Source organism: Hyaena hyaena, unplaced genomic scaffold (genome assembly GCF_003009895.1).
Source record: "Hyaena hyaena isolate Hyena2069 unplaced genomic scaffold, ASM300989v1 scaffold_193, whole genome shotgun sequence".
In the NCBI taxonomy this organism is placed as follows: domain Eukaryota; kingdom Metazoa; phylum Chordata; class Mammalia; order Carnivora; family Hyaenidae; genus Hyaena; species Hyaena hyaena.
This window is the reverse complement of record NW_024080823.1, coordinates 1698317-1719691: the sequence shown is the minus strand read 5'-3', so window position 1 is coordinate 1719691 and position 21375 is coordinate 1698317. Positions and strand designations below refer to the sequence as shown.

Below are 21375 nucleotides of genomic sequence, written 5' to 3'. Positions count from 1 at the left end.
TATTTTTCAGTATTACTTTGGCTATTCGGGGTCTTTTGTGGTTCCATACAAATTTTTGGATAGTTTGTTCTAGTTTTGAGAAGTATGCTGGTGCAATTTTGATTGGAATTGCATTGAATGTGTAGAGTGCTTTAGGTAGTAATGACATCTTAACTATATTTATTCTTCCTATCCATGAGCATGGAATGTTTTTCCATTTCTTTGTGTCTTCTTCAATTTCCTTCATAAGTTTTCTATAGTTTTCATCATACAGATCTCTTGTATCCTTGGTTAGGTTTATTCCGAGGTATTTTATGGTTTTTTGTGCAATTGTGAATGGGATCAGTTTCTTGATTTCTCTTTCTGTTGCTTCATCATTGGTGTATAAAAATGCAACCGATTTCTGTACGTTGATTTTGTACCCTGCAACTTGGCTGAATTCTTGGATCAGTTCTAGTAGGCTTCTGGTGGAGTCTGTCGGGTTTTCTATGTAGAGTATCATGTCATCTGCGAAGAGTGAAAGTTTGACTTCCTCTTTGCCAATTCTGATGCCTTTGATTTCCTTTTGTTGTCTGATGGCTGATGCTAGGACTTCCAGCACTATGTTAAACAACAGTGGTGAGAGTGGACATCCCTGTCGTGTTCCTGATCTCAGGGGGAAAGCTCTCAGTTTTTCCCCGTTGAGGATGATGTTAGCTGAAGGCTTCTCATAGATGGCTTTGATGATGTTTAAGTAGGTTCCTTCTATCCCAACTTTCTCGAGAGTCTTTATTAAGAAGGGATGCTGTATTTTGTCAAATGCTTTTTCTGCATCTATTGACAGGATCATATGGTTTTTATCTTTTCTTTTATTGATATGATGGATCACATTGATTGATTTGCGAATGTTGAACCAGCCCTGTAACCCAGGAATGAATCCCACTTGATCTTGGTGGATGATTCTTTTGATATGCTGCTGGATTCGATTTGCAAGGATCTTGTTGAGAATTTTTGCATCCGTATTCATCAAGGATATTGGCCTATAGTTCTCTTTTTTTGCTGGATCTCTGTCTGGCTTGGGAATCAGAGTGATGCTGGCTTCATAAAATGAGTCCGGGAGTTTTCCTTCGACTTCTATTTTTTGGAATAGCTTGAGAAGAATTGGGATTAATTCTGTTTTAAATGTCTGGTAGAATTCCCCAGGGAAACCATCAGGTCCAGGGCTCTTATTTGTTGGGAGATTTTTGATCACTGATTCGATTTCTTCACTCGTTATGGGTCTGTTCAGGTTTTCTATTTCTTCCCGTGTGAATTTTGGTAGTGAGTGTGTGTTTAGGAATTTGTCCATTTCTTCTAAGTTGTCCAATTTGTTGGCATATAATTTTTCATAGTATTCCCTGATAATTGCTTGTATTTCTGAGGGGTTGGTTGTAATAAGTCCATTTTCATTCATAATTTTGTCTATTTGGGTGCTCTCTCTTTTCTTTTTGATAAGCCTGGCTAGAGGTTTGTCAATTTTGTTTACTTTTTCAAAAAACCAACTCTTGGTTTCATTGATCTGTTCAATTGTTTCTTTGGTCTCTATGTTGTTTATTTCTGCTCTAATTTTTACTATTTCTCTTCTTCTACTGGGTTTAGGGCGTTCTTGTTGCTCTGCCTCTAGCTCCTTTAGGTGAGCTGTTAGATTTTGGACTTGTGCTTTTTCTAATCTCTTGAAATAGGCCTGGAGAGCAATGTACTTTCCTCTTAGGACTGCCTTGGCCGCATCCCATAGATTTTGAATTGTTGTGTTTTCATTTTCATTTGTTTCCATATATTTTTTAATTTCCTCTCTAATTGCCTGATTGGCCCATTCATTCTTTAGAAGGGTGTTCTTTAACCTCCATGTTTTTGGCGGTTTTCCAGACTTCTTCCTGTAATTGATTTCAAGTTTCAAAGCATTGTGATCTGACAGTGTGCATGGTATGATCTCTATTCTTTTATATTTATTGAGGGCTGCTTTATGTCCCAGTATGTGATCTATCTTGGAGAATGTGCCATGCGCACTTGAGAAGAAAGTAAATTCCCTGGCCTCAGGATGTAAAGTTCTAAATATATCCGTCAGATCCATCTGGTCCAATGTGTCTTTCAAGTCCATTATTTCTTTAGTGATTTTCTGTCTGGTTGACCTATCCATTGCTGTAAGCGGAGTATTAAAGTCCCCTGCTATTAGCACATTCTTATCTATAAGCTTGTTTCTGTTTGTGATTAATTGTTTTAGATATTTAGGTGCTCCCATATTCGGTGCGTAGACATTTATGATTGTTAGTTCTTCCTGATGGATGGACCCTGTAATTATTATGTAGTGCCCTTCTTCATCTCTTGTGATTGTCTTTAATTTAAAGTCCAGTTTGTCTGATATAAGTATCGCTACTCCGGCTTTCTTTTGATTTCCTGTAGCATGATATATATTTCTCCATCCCCTTACTTTTAATCTGAAGGTATCTTCCCGTCTAAAATGAGTTTCTTGTAGACAGCATATTGATGGATTTTGTTTTTTAATCCATTCTGCTACCCTATGTCTTTTGATTGGAGCATTCAGCCCATTTACATTCAGTGTTATTATTGAAATATGTGGGTTTAGAGTCTTTGTATCTTTTGTAGGGTTCATGTTTGTGGTGGTGTCTCTGGTATCTTTGTTCCTTGCAACCTTTCCTTCAGAGCATCCCCCTCAGGATTTCTTGTAGGGCTGGCTTCGTGGTGACAAATTCTTTCAATTTCTGTTTATTTGGAAAGGTTTTTATCTCTCCTTCTATTTTGAATGACAGGCTTGCTGGATAGAGGATTCTTGGCTGCATATTTTTACTGTTCATCACATTGAAGATTTCCTGCCATTCCTTTCTAGCCTGCCAAGTTTCAGTAGATAGGTCTGTCACCACTCTGATAGGTTTCCCTTTGTATGTTAGGGCCCTTTTCTCCCTAGCTGCTTTCAAAATTCTCTCTTTGTCCTTGTATTTGGCCATTTTCACTATGATATGTCGTGCAGAAGATCGATTCAGGTTACGTCTGAGGGGAGTCCTCTGAGCCTCTTGTACTTCCACATTTACTTCCTTCCCCAGGTCGGGGAAGTTCTCTGCTATAATTTGTTCCAGGACTCCTTCAGCACCTTTCCCTCTCTCTTCCTCTTCTGGGATTCCTATGATACGGATATTGTTGCGTTTGACCGTATCGCTGAGCTCTCGAATTCTTCTTTCCTGTTCCTGGATCAGTTTGTCTCTTTTTTTGTCAGCTTCTTGTTTTTCTATAATGGTGTCTTCTAAATCACTTATTCTCCTTTCTGCCTCTTCAATCCGTGCATTGGAGGCCTCTAATTTATTATGTATCTCATTTATCGCATTTTTTAATTCTTCATGCCTATTTTTATTTTCCATTCTGTCTGTAGCCATAGTTTCTTTGATGTCCCCTATGTTTTTTTCAAGCCCAGCTATTAATTTTACCATTATTATTCTAAAATCTTGTTCAGTGATGCTGCTGATATCTGTTTTGAGCAGTTCATTAGCTGTCATTTCTTCTTGGAGTTTCTTTGGAGGAGAGCTCTTTCGTTTCGTCATTTTAGTTAGCTTTCCGGCTCTTGTTGGTTTTAAAGACCTGTTATGCTCTCTGTTTCTATGAGCGCTGCTATATCCAAGAAGACTCTTTGACTTTCCAGGGCCTATCCTTTCAGAGAGTGTTTTTTGAATGGTATCCCTTGGTCTCTCTTGTTGGGACCTTGGTTATTTTATTTTCCTACTCGTAGTGATATTTGGGACTCTCCACCTTGTGCACTCTAGCTTGTTTCTTGAGGTAGCCCTGGAAAAGAAAACAGACAGACAAACACACAGGGAGCAGGAGCACACAAACGCACAGGCTAATTCAACTAACATGCAAAGCGAGAGGGAAAACGAAAAAGTTAAGAGAAAAGACGGAGGAGGGAGGGCAAATAATAGGGAGTAGAAAATACATAAAAGGGTCAAAAAGGGGAAAAGAAAAGGAAAAAAGAAAACCGATGGACAAAGAACGGTTTAAAGCATATACCTGGATTTCCCAGCTACAGTTAAATAGCCGTGTGTATGCAGTGCTGGTTGAAGAGCATAGAGAAAAAGAGAGAAGGCAGGGCGAGACGAGGCAGAATTGGAAATAGAATGAACAGGCAGAAGGGATAAGAAGCTTAAAAAAAATTTTTTTTAAGAAAATGGCCTCATTGTAAGTTAGCATGTATTCAGAGTAGGAACTCTGGAAAATTCAGAAAAGCCAAATATAAGTCACCTGTGATGTTAGCAGCTTGCTCCACATCACAGCTGACACGGTGGCATCTCCTTGCCCGGGTCAGCTGTGTGGGCATCACAGGCTGGTGGTCAAAGCGCTGACCTTGGAGTCCTAAATATCTGTGCCATTTCCCTGTGCTCCCACCATAGGTCCTCAGTCAAGGGCCTTCACTTTTCCAATTTCCTCATCATAACGGAATGGGCACCTATCTCACAGAACAAGGGTGAGAGTTATGTATTTGTGCCCAGCCGAGATTTTCTTCTGTACAGTCAGTCTCAAGAAATGAACAGTTAGCTGGTTAAAAGTTATGTGCTATTTTAATGCTTTTGATAGACTTTGCCAGTCAGGTTTCCACAAAGCTAATGTTTATTTTTGAAAGAGAGTGAGAGCATGTACAAGCAGGGCAAGGGCAGAAAGAGAGGGAGATGCAGAATCTGAAGCAGGCTCCGAGCTATCAGCACTGAGCCCAACGTGGGCCTCGAACCCATGAACCGTGAGATCATGAGCCGAAGTCGGACGCTTAACCAACTGAGCCACCCAGGCGCCCCTTATCACTAGTTTTTAAGAGCATCATGCTCATGGAGAAAAAAAATTAAGCAATGCAGAAGAATGTAAAATACCCAATCCCACTTTCTAAATTTTTTTTTTATTTTTTTTATTTCTAGGAGAGAGAGAGAGAAAGAGCGTGAGCAGGGGAGGGTCAGAGAGAGAGGGAGATACAGACTCTGAAATAGGCTCCAGGCTCTGAGCTGGCAGTCAGCACAGAGCCTGACGTGAGGCTCGAACCCATGAACCGCGAGATCATGACCTAAGCGAAAGTCGGACGCTTAACCGACTAAGCCACCCAGGCGCCCCCCACTTTCTAAATTTTTTAAAATGTTTTATTTATTTCTGAGAGAGAAACACAGCATGAGCAGGGGAGGGTCAGAGAGAGAGAGAGATACAGAATCTGAAACAGGCTCCAGGCTCTGAGCTGTCAGCACAGAGCCTGACATGAGGCTCGAACCCATTATCCGTGAGATCATGACCTGAGCCAAAGTTGGGTGCTTAACTGACTGAGCCACCCACGCCCCTCCAATCCCACTTTCTAGAAGTAAGTTCTGCTAACAGACCTTTTCTCTTCCGGTCAGAAGCTTGCACACATGTGCTTACATAAAATGACTTCCTACTAGTGTACTGTTTGGTGACCTGAGCTTTTGTGCTCAGCATCATATGTGGCTCACTGCTGCGTTCTAGTCCAGACCCAGCTGCTTACCCTTTGAAATGACAGCCTAGTTTTTATTGTAGGGCTTTACCCTACTTTGTTAAGCCAAGTCCCTACCACCTTACGTTTTGATGTAAATTTTCATCCAACAAACCTATTTTGCATCTGTCCCCATGTTTCTCGCGCCCCCCGCCCCCCCATATTATAACTCATGGTTCCTTTAGTTTCACTTGGAATCTGTGTATCCCTGCCCAGGGTGAGGTGAGTGTTTATCATCTTAGGTTGAGGAATGCAGTGATGGGGAGATAACGGTCTGGCAGACCCCAGTATGTTTTATTGAACTAACCCATCCCCCCATGTTGGCCCGCCTCTCCCCAGCCCCACCCACAGAGCCGGCTGCAAGACCCAAATAAGACTATTTCTTTTGGTCTCTGTCGTGCTTCCCACTTAATGCTGGATTTGGGAAAAAGTTTCTTTTGTGTCTGTACTAGTGAGTCACCCCAACTTTTAGTTTGTGAGAACTTTTTCTTAAATCAACTTATTTCTAGAAAATATCCTTAAGTTTTTCGTGATGCTTTATTTTGAGTCCTCAAAAGCTTCCTTTTAAAAAGTTCCTCTCGTCTTGTGAGCCTGGTATCCGAATGGTCTCGCATCTGTTGTCATCGTGTGAAAGTCTGGGAGAGCACTCGGACCCACGGCACCCTCCAAAGACCGGAGCTTAGCCCCCTGAAACCCGGCTGGGGGTCAGCACCCTGCCCGATGTGACGTGTATTCGTGTGGCCGGGCTGCTGGGTGTCTTTGAGACCATTTCGAGGGCGATTCGGGATTGTTCTGCCCCATTGTTGGAGACGTGGGTTGCTGAGCCACCTGTGCGTGCAGCAGGGGTGGGGGTGGGGGGGAGCTCTGTGCAGGGGAAAAGAGAACATGATCAGGAAGTTAAGCAGGAAGCCCAGACAGAGAGAGGAAGGAATGGCGTTAGCAGTTTAAAGCAATGGAAGCCCGCCGATTGTTCTTAATTGTCTCGGAGGTCTAGAATAAGGGCTACAAATTCCATGGTCGTAGAATATTCTGTGTTTTTCCTCAATTATCTGAAATTTGGCAATCTGCTTTCAAAAAAGAGCTATACTTTCTGAATCCAGCTGTGAATGAGATCAGTTGTCCTTAAGGGACATGTGGGAACAGATCACTAAGGTGATGGGCTTGTACCTGCCTGTAGGATGGGGACAGTGGTGGGGGTTGGTGGGCTTGCCGAGGGCATCCTCCACCCCCAGTCCCTTTTTCTGGAAGGACAGGTTCTTTTTCACAGGCGATATAATCATGTTCTGAAACCACTCTGCAGTTGAATTCTCTGGCTGGTCCCTGTCTCCCCTTCCCGTATTTCCAGACGCTGCCTCCTGTGCCCCCCGGCCTTCAGGGTTGAGAGTTTGATTTCTGGGGCTGTCAGGAGCCTCACTCCCCCCTGCAGATAGCGTGGCTCTATCAAGAGCGAGTGGGGAGCAAACCTGGGTTTGGGTCTTCAGTCAAGCAGGAGGTGAGTCGGTTTTCTTTGCAGCAGTAGCCATGCGGTCTAGGGCTTTCTCCTGGGGGCGCCTTGGAGTGTCCTGTCCAGCTCTGCCGCCTGTGCTGCTACCTGCGGGGTGTGGCGAGGGGCCTGCTGATCCCTGCACGGCCTCCCTGCCCGGCTGCTTGTGCAGCTGCACGTTTTCTGGGTGGCATCTCTACAGTGAGGCGTTTTCACTGAGTCAGCTGACATCTGAGTGTCTACACTGCAAGGGCCTGTGCTGGGTGCAAGGGAGGCCAGGGGGAGCTGGGTCACTGCACGTGGGCTTGTCCTGCATGAGAAGGAAGACCACCCATGTGCTCACCGGCAGTACGAGGCGGGCAGAGAAGGCAGGAGGAAACTGAGGACCACCTGGGCTTCAGCCACAGTCCAAAGGGTGGCAGAGAAGCTGGCACTGGGCCGGGGGAGCAAAGAGGCCTTAACAGACACCGTGGGGACAGGTCGGGGACAGTCTGGGGGGGGATACAGTGGGGACAGGTTGGGGACAGTCTGGGGGGGACACAGTGGGGACAGGTCGGGGACAGTCTGGGGGGAGACACCGTCGGGACAGGTCGGAGACAGTGGGGGGAGACACCGTGGGGACAGGTCGGGGACAGTCTGGGGGGAGACACCGTGGGGACAGGTCGGGGACAGTCTGGGGGGCGGGGAGGGACCTCCAGCGGACTGTTGCATGAGGTGCAGGCAGGAGCGAGCAGATTCAGACCAGGTAATGGAAGGCTGCCTAGGGATTTTCAGTTTGCCTCTAGAAAATGTAAGTGAACGTGTTGAATCAGCCCCTGCCGAGGGGGGGCGCCGGCCGGGAAGCGGGCCTGCTCCTGTAGCTGCTTACCTCCTGCCTGCCCAGCTCACTTGGGGGACGGCTGTTAACTCAGAGGAGTTTGATCTGGTGCGTGCAGAAGGCACTGAGAAACCGGGGTTCGTATAGGCATGTGTATGCACGTGTGTGTGCTTAAATCCCTGTTAAATCAGTCCAGGCCCTTGGCATCAGTTCAGCTGGGTAATAGGTGTGTGTGTGTGCAAGATGGGGCCGGATTCCTAGGCAGGTCCGACCTCTGTTTCTAGGCCAGTGTTCCACCCAGTGACGGGGCAGCTCGGTGTGTCATCCGGCTGCTGCCACGCAGAAAGGCCCAGGACGCAATCCTGACTCAGGGCCTGGGAGACCTTGGGCCCAGCACCTGAGGACAAAAGCCTGGGACCGCAGGTCTTCGAGTAGCGCCGGGTCAGAGGAAGTCGGAGCCTCTGAAACCTGGCAGCGGTTGTAGGGCTGTGGAGCCCAGGCCGCCACATTCCCCTGTGCCCACCTGCGCCCATCTGCACCCACTCCCACCCCGCCCAGGAGAGGAAAGCCAGATGTGGTCCCATACTGCTCCTTCTGGTTTTTTCCATTGTTCGCTTCCGGGGTCGGAAACAGTTGGGATTGCCCAGCCCTCCTGGTATCAGAGGTGGCTCCGTAGAAATCTCTCCAGGATTCCAGATGAATCTTTTCTATGCCTTTTTTTTTTTTTTTTTTTTTTTTAATTCCAGTGTTGCTCACATCCAGGGTTGTATTAGTTTATGACTTTTTAAGCAAATACAAATACAACTCTAAGAGGGTGTGCCTTTCTTTATGAGAGTTTCCATTCCTTGTATCAAATCCTAGAACAGAGAGGTAGGCATGTGTGAGCTTGCCAAGTCTGAGTCTTGCAGTTGGGTTATTTTATTCAGATCTGAAGACTATGGAGGAGCCCTGGGGAAAGGAGCGGGTGCAGGGGCAGGGACTGGCTAATGGACCAGAACGTCATCGCGAATAGTTGAAAGACCCGAAGCTGCTGACTAGAGAAGACACATCGTTTTTTTCAGGGGGTAGAGGTGGCAGAAGGAAAATGATCTTCAAGTATTTAAAGGGTGGTTGAGAGAAAGTAGATGGGTGTGCGTGCATAATGGTTACGCCGAGCATCATGGCATGCTTGGAGATTTTAACTTGGCATGGAGAAGAGTTGCGGCTGTTGGAAAATGAATGAACTGGTCTGGAGGGTCTCCCTTTCGGGGTTTGAAGGGAGACATTTGGGGTCCTTTCCTGTTCGAGTCTACAGTGGCCATCCCGGTCCTCAAGAAGCAGGTTTGCTGGTTAGTTTTCATCTGGCTGGTGACCACCCTGGCAGGCTTCTACCAAAGATGGCCAGGTGGCTTCCGCTAACTCTGCAGGATTGAGTTGAGGCAGGAGGAACACGGCACTGCACGGGGTGCCGGGTACATCCTCGATCTGCCATTCCTTTCCAGGGTGAGATTCTGCCGGCTGGCCTGAAAGTCCGTGCTCACCAGAGAATACATGCAAGGGGCCCAGGGAAGACAGAGACTTGCGTCCAGAACACTGGGTTCTGTGCCGGAACTGGACCTCAAAACCGGCTGGGTAATTTTTCAAACACAGGTGTCAGGAGGAGCCCGCTTCTCCTCGTGATGCCACACACACGAGCTAATCAGAAACAAGAGTGATGGTGTTGGACTCTAGGATGTGGCCCCGTGGCCTGGGCGTCTCTTTGTTTCCCCACGACTTGCCTGGTCGGGGTGGACTTGTGACAGCAGGGTGCCACTGAGCCGGCGCTACCCTCTCAGACCGTCTCTCCTGACATCTTCCCTGAACGTCTTAGCAAAATATGCTAAGTTCGGGTGCCCTGGATCCATTTCGATGGTCTGCTCAGCTGTGGTAGGGAGATAGACCATGTTTGCCTGGCAGTTTAGCATGGTTGAAGGGTGTGAAGAAGAATATGGACTTTAACTAACACCCAGTCTTGTCATGAGATGAATGCTTTCTGGACCCCAGCTTCCCTTGTGTGAAAGTCAGATGGTCTCCCATGGCAGGTCTCATTGCTGGGTAATGAGAAGGACCGTAGATCTTCTCTTTCTTGGTTTTCGGCGTGCACATTCCCATGTGTCTTCGGTGCTTCAGCCCTTGCTGCACAGGAGACGTTCGATGACTGGTTATTAAAATTGATGGAGAGCTCATTGAAGTCCTCCCGGCGGCCCTATAAGAAATGATTATTCCCTTTTGTCATCAGCCGAGGCACGGAGCTGAGGCATGAGTTGCAACAGGACCAAGAAGCAGAAGGCAGTCTTCTAGCATCTAGTTAGAGTTTCTCCCCCTGTGCCGCGCAGGGAGGTCTACAGCTCAGCAGCTCTGTCCCCAGCGGCCCATCACCTGCTGGACCAGAGGCTGCACCGGTAATAAGAGCCGCTAGTGGTTCTCATGCACTAGGCTGGGCTGCATTTCCAATTGGACGAACCCCTCTGTCTTTGGGATTGATGGGAACCATCCATTTCCTGTGCTAACTTGGTCCTGTTCGCTCGGGACGGGGCTGTGGCAAGAGGGGGACTCGAAGGCGAACAATCGGGTGACTTTCAAATGTCCCTTGATCCGCCCCCAGTTGTGAGAGTAGCGTGGAGGCCCCCAGGCCTCACTAGGCTTACTCAGTCACCTGCTCTGGGGAGTGAGCCCACAACCGTCTCTGGGTAGGACTGACCTTGTTGGAAGAGGAGTCGGAATCCTTCCCTTGGGGGCCTGGAGGCTGAGCTGGTGAGCGGTGGGTGCTCCAGGGGGCCGTGTGTGACACTGACAGCTGAGCTGCTGTCGTTGGCAAGGGGACTCTTGTCCCGGGGAGTTGAGATTGGTTGTGGTATCAGGGAGGGCACCCACGGGGTCCTCTCTGAATCCGATCAGAGCATGAGGAAAGGACACACTTGTATCATGGCGTCCAAAGGGAAATCAGCTGGGGCCACCAGAAGGCGCAAGCCTAGTCCTTCCCAAGGCACGCCCGGGTGCCAGGGTGAATTCCACAGGTGGGGGCCCGCCGCCCCGAAGGTGCAATCCTGCCCCGACACAGCAAGTAATGTCTGAGGTGTGGGCATCCCACAATTAAGGTTTTCTCCAATTTGGAAATCCAAAGCATCCGAGTGATGCTCTGAGCCATTCATGGTACGGAAAGAATGTGCTGGCACCAGCGGACTGCTGGCCGCGTGTTCAACTAAAATTAAACTCTAGTGCTGACTCCTTGTTTTCCCCTCCCCACCCCTTCCCTCAAGGTTGGCCTCCGACAGCTGGACATGTCCTTGCTCTGCCAACTCTACAGCCTCTACGAGTCCATTCAGGAATATAAGGGAGCTTGCCAGGCAGCCTCCAGCCCGGACTGCACCTACGCCCTGGAGAACGGCTTCTTCGAGGAGGAGGAGGAATATTTCCAGGAGCAGAACTCCCTCCACGATGGGAGGGAGCGGGGCCCTCCGAGGGACCTGCCGCTCCCTGTGTCCCCGCTCTCCAGCAGCGACTGGATTCTTGAGTCCATCTAGAAAGGGGTCTCCGCACAGAGGCCACGGCTGCTACCAGACAGCCAGCATTTGCTTCTCCTCCTGAAGAAAGTTCTTCTGCTCCTCCATCATGGGCGGTCGCTGGGTGTGAGCGGCCGGTGCTGCCAGTTTAATCTGGAAGACCCACGTGGCAGTGTGTTCTGATGGCCGGAGTTTGTACCTTGTGCCACATCCTCGGCACCGCGCTGCTCAGGCACTTCTGCCAAGGAAAGATCTTCCTGCATCTGTTCCCCGGGGAAGACCCTATGGGGCATTTTGCTCAAAGCCACTGTTACTGGTTCCTTCCTTATGGGTGGTGGACGGTTTGCATTGTAGGAACTGCCTCTGGGTTGCAACATAGGGAAACTAACACTTTGCGGCTCCCCTTCCACGGTGCATTCGGCGGCCTTTCTCGCTTTCATCTTGTGAGCATCGAAGGCTCTTGAATTGGACTTTATCTGTAAGCTGCACTGCTAACAGCCTGGGTGACTCGGTGAAAGCTTTTTACCAAAAAAGTAAATGTTTCAGGTCATACTCATCGACTGCATTCTCTTAACCTGTCGAAACAACTCGTAGCCTTTGTCTGTCTGATGGAGGGGGAGGGAGACACACAGAGATGTGTGACTGTTGGAAAAGGGAACCTGGGGCAAGCTAATGTCTGTGTCACTCACTGAAAGGCGGCAAATGTTTTTTGTTCTGGAAGATTCTGAACATAAGCTAGTATATTAGCAACTGCCTCTTCCACTCAACAACAATGATCACCTTAAGCCTTAATATATTTATTAAAATCCTTTAGGAACACTTTACACTTTGTAGGTTAAAAAATGAGGATAAAATGATAACCTCTCTCTGACTGCAGTTGTGTGTTCTTTTGGTCTGAACTCCAAATCATCCATTTTCATAACTGGAATGCGTTGAATCCAATCAACTACCAAAAGAAAATTACAGTTTGCTTTCTTTCTTTTTTTTAATGTTTATTTTTGAGAGAGAGACAGAGTGCGAGTGGAGGAGGGGCAGAGAGAGGGGGAGACACAGAATCTGAAGCAGCTCCAGGCTCTGAGCTGTCAGGACAGAGCCTGACACAGGACTTGAACCCACAGACCGTGAGATCATGACCTGAGCTGAAGTCGGGCGCCCCCAGTTTGTTTTCTTGCCATTGAGAATTTGAAAGAGGCTTCTGTCCTCTGTTGACTTATTCTTGGAAGTGATTTATCCACAGCAGACCACCATTTACAGTTGGGTCTCAGCGCTGTCTTCCTACTTCAGAGCCCCTGTTCTCTTGTTTCTTTTGATGTGATAATTGCTTATTAGTGCGTCTTTTGGGTTAGAGAGAGGAGGTAAAATGAATCCTCCGGAGCGAGCATGTTGACAGCTTGTTATGTATGTGACCGTGACCGTGTGTCGGGAACAGGGGTGAGGCATACAGAGAAGGAAGAGCTTTTCTGCTGATCTCCTGTGTTGTAAATAGTAGTTAACTGAGAGACGGTGGCAAATTGCCTTCAGTATGTGGCTCAACCGTTCAGGGGGCACGAGAGAATTAAAAGGTCACCTACCTACCAGAACCTTTGAGGTCAGGCCCATATTTCACAGGGAGTCGAAACTCAGGTCGGCTGTTCTCAACCCTGAACGCGTTAGGATCACGTGGGGGGCTTTTAGAAGCCTGGCTCAAGAACCCTCATCTCCATTCTGCTTTAATTAGTAACGAGTGAGGCCTGGAGCTCTGCGTGCTTCTGGGAATCCCCCAGGTGATTTCCACGGCAGATCCAGTTGCCGTCTAGTGTTCACAGGGGCCCGGGAAGCCGGCATCACGGGAAACACGTGAGAGATGCAGGCTCTCCCACCCGCCCTGGACCTACTGACTCAGGCGCTGTGCCTTCCCAGGATGTCCCGGCGACTCTTTACACAAAATTCAGGAAGCACTGCTTTGTTAGCCCAGCACCGACAATGAGGCTCCCGGGGCAGGGCGGGGTGGGCGAGGGGTGCTGCAGCATCTTCTTGGAGCCCCAGGCGATGGCCGGGAGACTCTGTCCTCTCAGAATGGGCACCCACAGCCCAGTGGTGAAGCTTGCGGGGCTGGCTCAGGCACAGGGAGCCCCCCATTTTAGAATGCACGGCTTCTGGACGCCTGGGTGGCTCAGTCAGTAGAGCATCCCACTTTGGCTCAGGTCATGATCTCACGGTTCATGGGTTCGAGCCCCGCATTGGGCTCTGTGCTGACAGCTTGGAGCCTGCTTCAGATTCTGTGTCTCGCTCGCTCTCTCTGACTTTCCCCTGGTCGTGCTCTCTCTCTCTCAAAAATAAATCCCACCCCCCACCCGCAAAAAATCAAGAATGCACTATTTCCGTGAGTCTGCTGCCTCTGGACTCTTCTGGAATCGCAACCATAGACTCACAGTGCCTTTGACTTTGGGGCCCTCATGTCATTATTGGGGGATAGGCTCTCAGAGCTAGAAGTGGAATGAAGCCAGGTAAGCAAGAGGCCTGTCCCTTATTGTGGGGAAAGGCTGACACATTCCTCCCCCCGAGGGTGAAGTGGCAAATATACATAAACCCCTGTAGGCTTTTGTACTCTATTTGGAATCTATATATATTGCCCCAAACTTTCTCTTACTCCAAAATACAGTGTACTTTTGTAAATATATCTTGGCAAGGAATATTAAAATTTCCCCAACCAAAAAATGGTTTCTAATACACTCCGCATAACAAAGGTCCCACAAGTGATTAGAAAAGAAATTCAGCTGGGGGTGACTGGGTGGCTCAGTCGGTTGAGTAAGTATCAGACTCATGATCTCGGCTCAGGTCATGATCTTGCCGTTCATGGGATCGAGCCCCTCGTTGGGCTCTGTGCTGACAGCGCAGTGCCTGCTTGGGATTCCCTCTCCTCTGTCTCTGCTCCTACCCCACTTGCACGCTCTTACGTGCTCTCTCTCTCTCTCAAAATAAATAAATAAAAAATAAATAAATTCAGCCGGTGTCCTTTATTGCTCCCTGGCATAAGTCATTACCTCCAAGTTTGGAGTGGGGCTACCTTGCTACTCTAACAGTGGCCAGCGCAGGGCCCAGTAGTTGGTAAGGCAGTCCAGTGTTTGCTGAAGAAGCTATAATCTGTAAGGCAATGTGCCGAGCAGTTAAAGAAAGGCACCTTTAGCTTTCTAGGGCACGTGTGCAGTGGACCCCGAGTTGTTCAGTTAAGCCTTGCAATTCACAAATGATGCAGTTCCTCTCTTGTCCCTAGTGGCTTTCAGAGTCCATTAACCAGCCCGACTCCTTGCTTCCATGTTTCTGTAACCTAGGGTGATGCCATTCGTTCGGCTAACATGTACTTAGCCCTGATTTGGGTCACCCGGAGGCAGGCACCGAGGACGCAATGCAGAACCTGGAAAGTCTCTGGCAGTTGCCCCTTCTACAAACACCTAACGCGTGCGGGTGAATATTATGCTGAGGGAAGTACCAGGGGCCACAGGGACCCAGAAGGAGACACCCCCAAATACTGGGGACATTGGCAGAGGTGACGTCTGATCTGACTTTGAAAGGTAAGTTCTTCAAAAGGGAGAGTGGGCAGGCAGACAACGCCATAAGGTCTCCTCAAATTGTTATGTAGAACATCGTGTGCTTTCATGCGATTCTTTTCTCATTTCTGTAATTAAAGCACAGGTTCATTGACTTGCCTAAGGTCATGGCTAAGGGAGCTGGAATTCTCAGATGAGGTTTGTGCTCCATTTGTGTTTGAGGCCCACGCAGGTGCTGGGATGAAACCTAAGATCGTGTGCTGTAGCCCCTTGATGTTAAGTCACGGCACGTTATCTCACGATTTATCGTGCGGGGCTTGCTGCTGATCTTGCTCTGACTCCTCCGTGCACAGGCCTGACTTCTTTCAATTTTTTTTTTTTTTTTGGAGATAGAGACAGAGCACGAGTGGGGGAGGGGCAGAGAGAGAGAGGGAGACACAGAATCTGAAACAGGCTCCAGGCTCTGAGCTGTCAGCACAGAACCCGATGCGGGGCTTGAACTCACAAACCGTGTGATCATGACCTGAGCCGAAGTCGGACGCTTAACCAACTGAGCCACCCAGGCGCCCCAAGCCTGACTTCTTTCAGAGCCTGTGATTATAGGCATATAGATGTGCCAAGTGCACGGGTGACAGGAAGCTCTCTGGCAACCATCGGGCCAGGTGGCCATTCGATTTCATCCTTCTGTCCGAAGAAAACTTACTGATTGTAAAAGCCCAAACACGTCCACTTGATTACATGAAAGATTGTTCCTTGAGTTCGGAAAGATGCATCTGAGCGCATTCTGTACGGAGGTGATAGAGCTTCTGTTGCAAAGATGACAGCTGCAGGCCGCACGTGAGGGTCAGCTGACACCAACGGGGTCACGGTTCCCTGGGTGGAAATGCTACGGGAGTGGCCTCCCGACCACCCAGGGAAGACGGGCTCTGCAAGTGTCAACGGCCCGCCTGGTGCCTTTGTTCTAACCAACTGTGACAATGCATCACCTTTCTGTCTCCCTTCTCTGGCGACCGCTCAGCTGAGGACAGGTCCCTAGATACCCAGTTCCCTGTCTGGTTCTCCCGACTCCCCTAAAAATGAGCACCCACAGAGCATGGAGCAAAGCCTTTATTCAATACACTGAGCAGTGTTAGCAAAATGAAAGCATGAAGCAAGTCAGTAAGGAAGAGTTGTGGCCCTAGGTAGCCTATGACAGAGAGCACAGGGACAAATGTCAGCCTTAGAGAGAAGCCTGGGGACCCCCCTGCTTGCTTGTTCTGTCTCCCAGACGGAGAGGCTCCAGTGAAAGTCCCACAGGAACTCAGAAACCATTGTTATTGAGAAGGTGGGTTCTGGTGGGAGGAGCACTTGTGTTAGAAATAGACAGGGTCAGGGGCCCCTGGGTGGCTCAGTTGGTTAAGCGCCCGACTTCAGTCTAGGTCATGATCTTGCCGTTATGAGTTCGAGCCCCGCATCGGGCCCTGTGCTGAGAGCTCAGAGCCTGAGGCCTGCTTCAGATTGTTTGTCTCCCTCTCTCTCTGCCCCTTCACTGCTCAAGCTCTGTCTCTCTCTCAAAAGTAAATAAACATTTAAAAAGCTAAAAGAAATAAACGTGGTTAAAACCACAGTCCCCTCATGGCAGGGAGCATGCCCCAGTTTCTTTCAGAGGGAACAGCCTAGGAGAAGGGAAGTGAGGACTTAGTCCGGCTCTGTCCCAGGGCTTAGGGAAGAGAGCACCTTTCTTTCTCCTGTCCTCAGGATGATAAGATGCCTGAGTGGGGCTTTGGGAGAAAGGGCGAGGGGGAGACCATTAAGATGGCCTCTAGGGGGCACCTGGGTGGCTCAGTCAGTTAGGCATCTAATTCTAGATTTCAGGTCAGGTCATGATTTCAGTTTGTGAGTTCAAGCCCCGTGTTGGGCTCTGCACTGACAGTGTGGAGCCTGCTTGGGATTTAAAAAAAAAAAAAAAAAGATGGCCTTTAAAATATTGTGTTAGAAAGAAGAAAGCACCTTGGGAATCCCTAAGTCTAGCACAAGGGTGGGAAAACAACCAGGATTTGAGGTTGAAGGGCATGCTGGTGACCCTGCCCGTTTCTCTCTTGTGTGTCCCTCTGCATTGAACCCTGGAATCTAGATGGAGATGAATTTGGAGATGGAGGAGGGCGCTCAGAACCAGACTCAACCTGCAGTGTGTTCCCAGCATGTCAAGGCCAGCAACACGCCCTACGGGGCACTCTCCTCTCTGTGGCTGATCCCTACTTGGCCTCTGGCAGAAATACTAGGGAAGACAGGTTCAACTCCATGCCCGAGTGGTCCTAAGCGGTGTGACTGATTCCTCTCAACTGGCTTCTATCAGACACACCCTGATGACTGTCTCACTGAGCAATAAACCTACCGAGGCTCGGCCACTCCTACCAACGCATTTCCACTGTGCTGGGACCTCCGCTTAGAAGGAGCCTGACGTATGACCTGGAAGTTGGGTTTATCTCGCCCTACTGTAGAGGAAAGAATGGAAGCACACCCCACAGGGCAGGAGACAAACCGGTACAGATGTGTTCCAAGTCAGACACTTCTTTTTTTTTTTTTTTTTAATTTTTTTTTTTAATGCTTTTTATTTATTTCTAGGTGAGGGAGAGAGAGAGACAGCATGAGCAGGGGAGGGTCAGAGAGAGAGGGAGTGACAGACTCTGAAACAGGCTCCAGGCTCTGAGCTGGCAGTCAGCACAGAGCCCGACGCGGGGCTCGAACCCACGAACCGCGAGATCATGACCTGAGCGAAAGTCGGACGCTTAACCGACTAAGCCACCCGGGCGCCCCCCAAGTCAGACACTTCTTTGTCTTACATGGATTGGTACAATGTATATACCACGTTGGATCCAAAAACTACTTAAGGCTTCTTCATAAAAATTCACACAATACAATAAAATGCCATTAAAAAGGTTTTCTTTTTTAAACGTTTATTCATTTTGGAGAGACAGACAGTGAGTGGGGGAGGGGCAGAGAGAGAGGGAGTCACAGAGTCCAAAGCAGGGTCCAGGCTCTGAGCTGTCAGCACAGAGTCCGACACAGGGCTTGAACTCATGAACCATGAGATCATGACCTGAGCTAAAGCCAGATGCTTAACGCACTGAGCCACCCAAGTGCTCCTAGAATGCCAGTTTTTAAAAAGTGGGCTTAGAAATCAGCACGAAGCGGGGGGCACCCGGGTGACTCGGTTGCGTCTGACTCTTGATTTCGGCTCAGGTCATGATCTCATGGTTAGTGGGATTGAGCCCTGCCTGACAGCTCAGAGCCTACTTAGGATTCTCTCTCTCTCTCTCTCTCTCTCTCTCTCTCTGTCTCTCTCAGAATAAATAAACATTTAAAAAAAAAATCAAATCGGCACAAAGGGAATACAAGGGCAAGACAGAGAAGAGGAAGCCAGCTGTAAAATCAGCACAAGAATCAATCACCTGCAAGAAATGCAAGTCATCCAATTTACTAGCGAACACAAACAGGGCAGATTCTGACCCCACCTCCACATTGAAGCCATGGGTGGAGGGCGAGTGCTCAGCCCTCGAGCAGGCATTTATTTACCTCGGTGTTTCCCTGCCAAGGGTGTCTAAGCAAGCTGACTTCTGGAAAATGTTGGGGGCGAATCAGAAGAGCCTTCTTTCAACATTTGCAAGGGAATCTCGAGAGTCACATGGCTCTGCTCCCAACCGATGGAGGGGTCTCCTCCATGATCCACATCTAGTCTCCGAGCTTCTGCTGCAACAGCTCCCAAAACAGGAAGCTGTGCTGTAAGGTGACTCTCAGAGAGTTCTTTGAAGGGCCCTGACGTCTGCCTTCCCTTTGATGAAGTTACAGATAAAGGGTTATGCTTCACAGGAGAATCCTATTCATTTTTTTTCCTTTTATAGTTTATTGTCAAGTTGGTTTCCATATAACACTCAGTGCTCATCCCCACAAGTGCCCTCCTCCATGCCCATCACCCCCATTCCCCTCTCCCCCACTCAGGAGAATCCTATTCAAATGGGGGAGGGCGAGTGTATTTGTGGGGGGGAGAGGGGTGAGGATGTTGGGTGGAAGGGGCTGCTATTAGCCAGATGATTTTGTGATAGGCTGAAAACTGTCCCCCCCCCCATTACCTGGCCTACAGACATAATCTCTGGAACTTATAAATGTTATACTCTGTTTGGAAAAGGCCTTTATGAAAGATGAGTTTACGGATCTAGAGATCACCAGATGATCGCGGGCTCTCCAGGTGGGTCCTAAATGCCATCACAAATGGCCTTGTAAGAGAGAGGCAGAGGGAGATTTTACACAAGGGAGGAGCAGGCGATGTGGGGCTGGAAGGGATATTGGAGACATGTGGCCACAGCCTTGGAATGGCAGCGGCCACTGGGGCTGGGAGAGGAGAGGGTGCATTCCCCCCTGCAGCCTCTAGAGGGAGCAGGGCCCTACCAACACCTGTGACCTGATGCTAGACTTTCTTCTGCTTCTAGATTTGTGAGAGAATAAATACGTTGTCTTTAAATAAATTTTTTAAATGTTTATTTTTGAGAGAGAGAGAGACAGACAGACAGAGGGAGAGAGACAGAGTGCATTGGGGGCGGGGGAGGGTAGAGGACAGAATCCGAAATAGGCTCCAGGCTCTGAGCTGTCAGCATGGAGCCCGACGTGGGGCTTGATCTCGAGGACTGGGAGATCATGACCTGAGCTGAAGTCGGATGCTCAACCGACTGAGCCACCCAAGCACCCCTGAATACGTTGGCTTAAGCCACCTAGCTGTGATAATTTGCTGCAGTCGCCACAGAAAACGAACACACATTTCTTGGCACTGTTTGTTTCTTCCCCGCCTTTGCTACTTATGTGTGTCACGCAGGGACATCATCACTCAATCTGCTGGCTGAACACGCTGTCCTAACTCTTCCAATGCATTCAGATTCGTTTCCTGCCGGGCTCTTGGAGTCATTTCAGGCCACAGGCATCTTCTAGGGTTAATATAAGGATAAAATGGCTTATTAATTATAAAGCCCTAAAAATAGTGCCTGGCTCAAGGTAACTATATATACAGTGCCCGGCTCAGAAAGTGTATATAAATATTTGTCAAGTCAGAATAAATAAGTAGCGTCCTGTTTGGGGTCTTGGGGCTCTTGCTTTTGTAGTGCTTTTCCTCTGTTGACTCTTCAGGAGCTAGAGAGAGAATTTTAACTTTAGTCTTAGGTTAATAACACTTTCCCTCCGAACATGTTCCCAGTTTTATGATGCAAGGTTATGGCTAGATGTGTTAGATATCAGAAAGAGAAAACCCAAGTTTTAAGGCTCACAGCCGTCCCACTGAGAAAAGACTACAGTAAAATGCTCATGTCTTTCTACAGCTTCTTCCCTTGGACACAAAGTTAAGCATTGGACTCTTGATTTTGGCTCAGGTCATGATCTCATGGTTTATGAGATCAAGCCCTGCGTTGGGCTCTGCACTGAAGGTGAGGAGCCTGCTTGGGGTTCTCTCTCTCCTTCTATCTCTTCCCCTCCCCCACTCTCTCTCTCTCTCAAAATAAATAAACATTAAAAAACATCTATTCTTAGTCTGTTTTTTTATTTTTTAATTTTTAAGATTTTAAGCCTTTATTTATTTTGAGAGAGAGACAGAGCGTGAGCAGGGGAGGGAGACAGAATCTGAAGCAGGCTCCTGGCTCTGAGCTGTCAGCACAGAGCCTGATGCAGGACTGGAACCCATGAGCGAGATCATGATCTGAGCCAAAGTTGACTGCTCAACTGACTGAGCCACCACCCAGGCGCCCCATTAGTCTATTTTTTTAAAAACTCTCTTGGTCTCGATTCCTAACTGTATTTGAAGAACAGTAAATTACCCTTTTCTCAACAAGGGAAGATGGGTTGACCCAGGGAGGCACCATCAGAGCGGGATGGAGACCAGCACAGCCCCCGGGGCCCTAGTTATGCTAGCAGAGGCCAAGGTTTTAGTCTCAATTCTGTCGCTATCTGCTTGTGACCTTGAGCAAATCCCTTTACTAGTCTAAGCTTCCATTTCTTCATAGAAGACTGTGGTTTAAAAAATATCTATAATTTTTCTGATTGATGTCTCTTTGTCTTGTAAATATCCTTTTAAAAAATGCCTTCTGTGGCTCTTGTATACAGTGATGTTTTTGTCCCAACTTAGGTCAAAGGGCTTCATTCACTTTGCCAGAAGTTTTTCGACAAGACCACCATCTACTTTCCATGTGCCTAATTAGTCCATACTATGCTCTCATAAATTGGGCGCTTTTCCTCTGGTTCTGGGTGGTGTTGAAAAGTCCAGGGCCAGCGCTGGGCTATGTCAGAGTAGCCACTGTGTGACCATAACCCATCAGACTGTGCATAGGAAGCATGTTTTCTTCAATGGCTTGAGTTCATATGCTTTTCAATGAAAGTGGGGCCATCTGAACGTGACTTGGTTTTTATAGGTTCCAGTGGATTTTCATATAAATACCTTTGGATGTTGTGAGGCCACATCTCGATTTTGCAGGGAAGGGGTGGCTTGGAAATCATAGACGCCTTTCTAAAGCACCAAGTACCACCGC

The 21375-nt window shown here is 48.3% G+C and overlaps 1 protein-coding gene across 2 annotated transcripts in view; it reads left to right on the top strand.

Annotated features, from left to right (window-relative positions):
- FAM89A (family with sequence similarity 89 member A) overlaps positions 1–17382 on the top strand; it is a 30657-nt gene extending 13275 nt beyond the window's left edge. Inside the window, exons 2-3 of one of the 2 annotated variants that reach the window (XM_039241265.1) lie at positions 14618–14857; positions 16947–17382. In XM_039241265.1, coding sequence (XP_039097196.1) covers positions 14618–14836 — 219 coding nt within the window. In that variant the 3' untranslated portion in view covers positions 14837–14857; positions 16947–17382. Of the gene's footprint in view, positions 1–11063; positions 12178–14617; positions 14858–16946 lie in introns of those variants that run through there. The other variant, XM_039241264.1, reaches the window with a different exon arrangement.
- The last annotated feature ends 3993 nt before the right edge of the window (positions 17383–21375 follow it).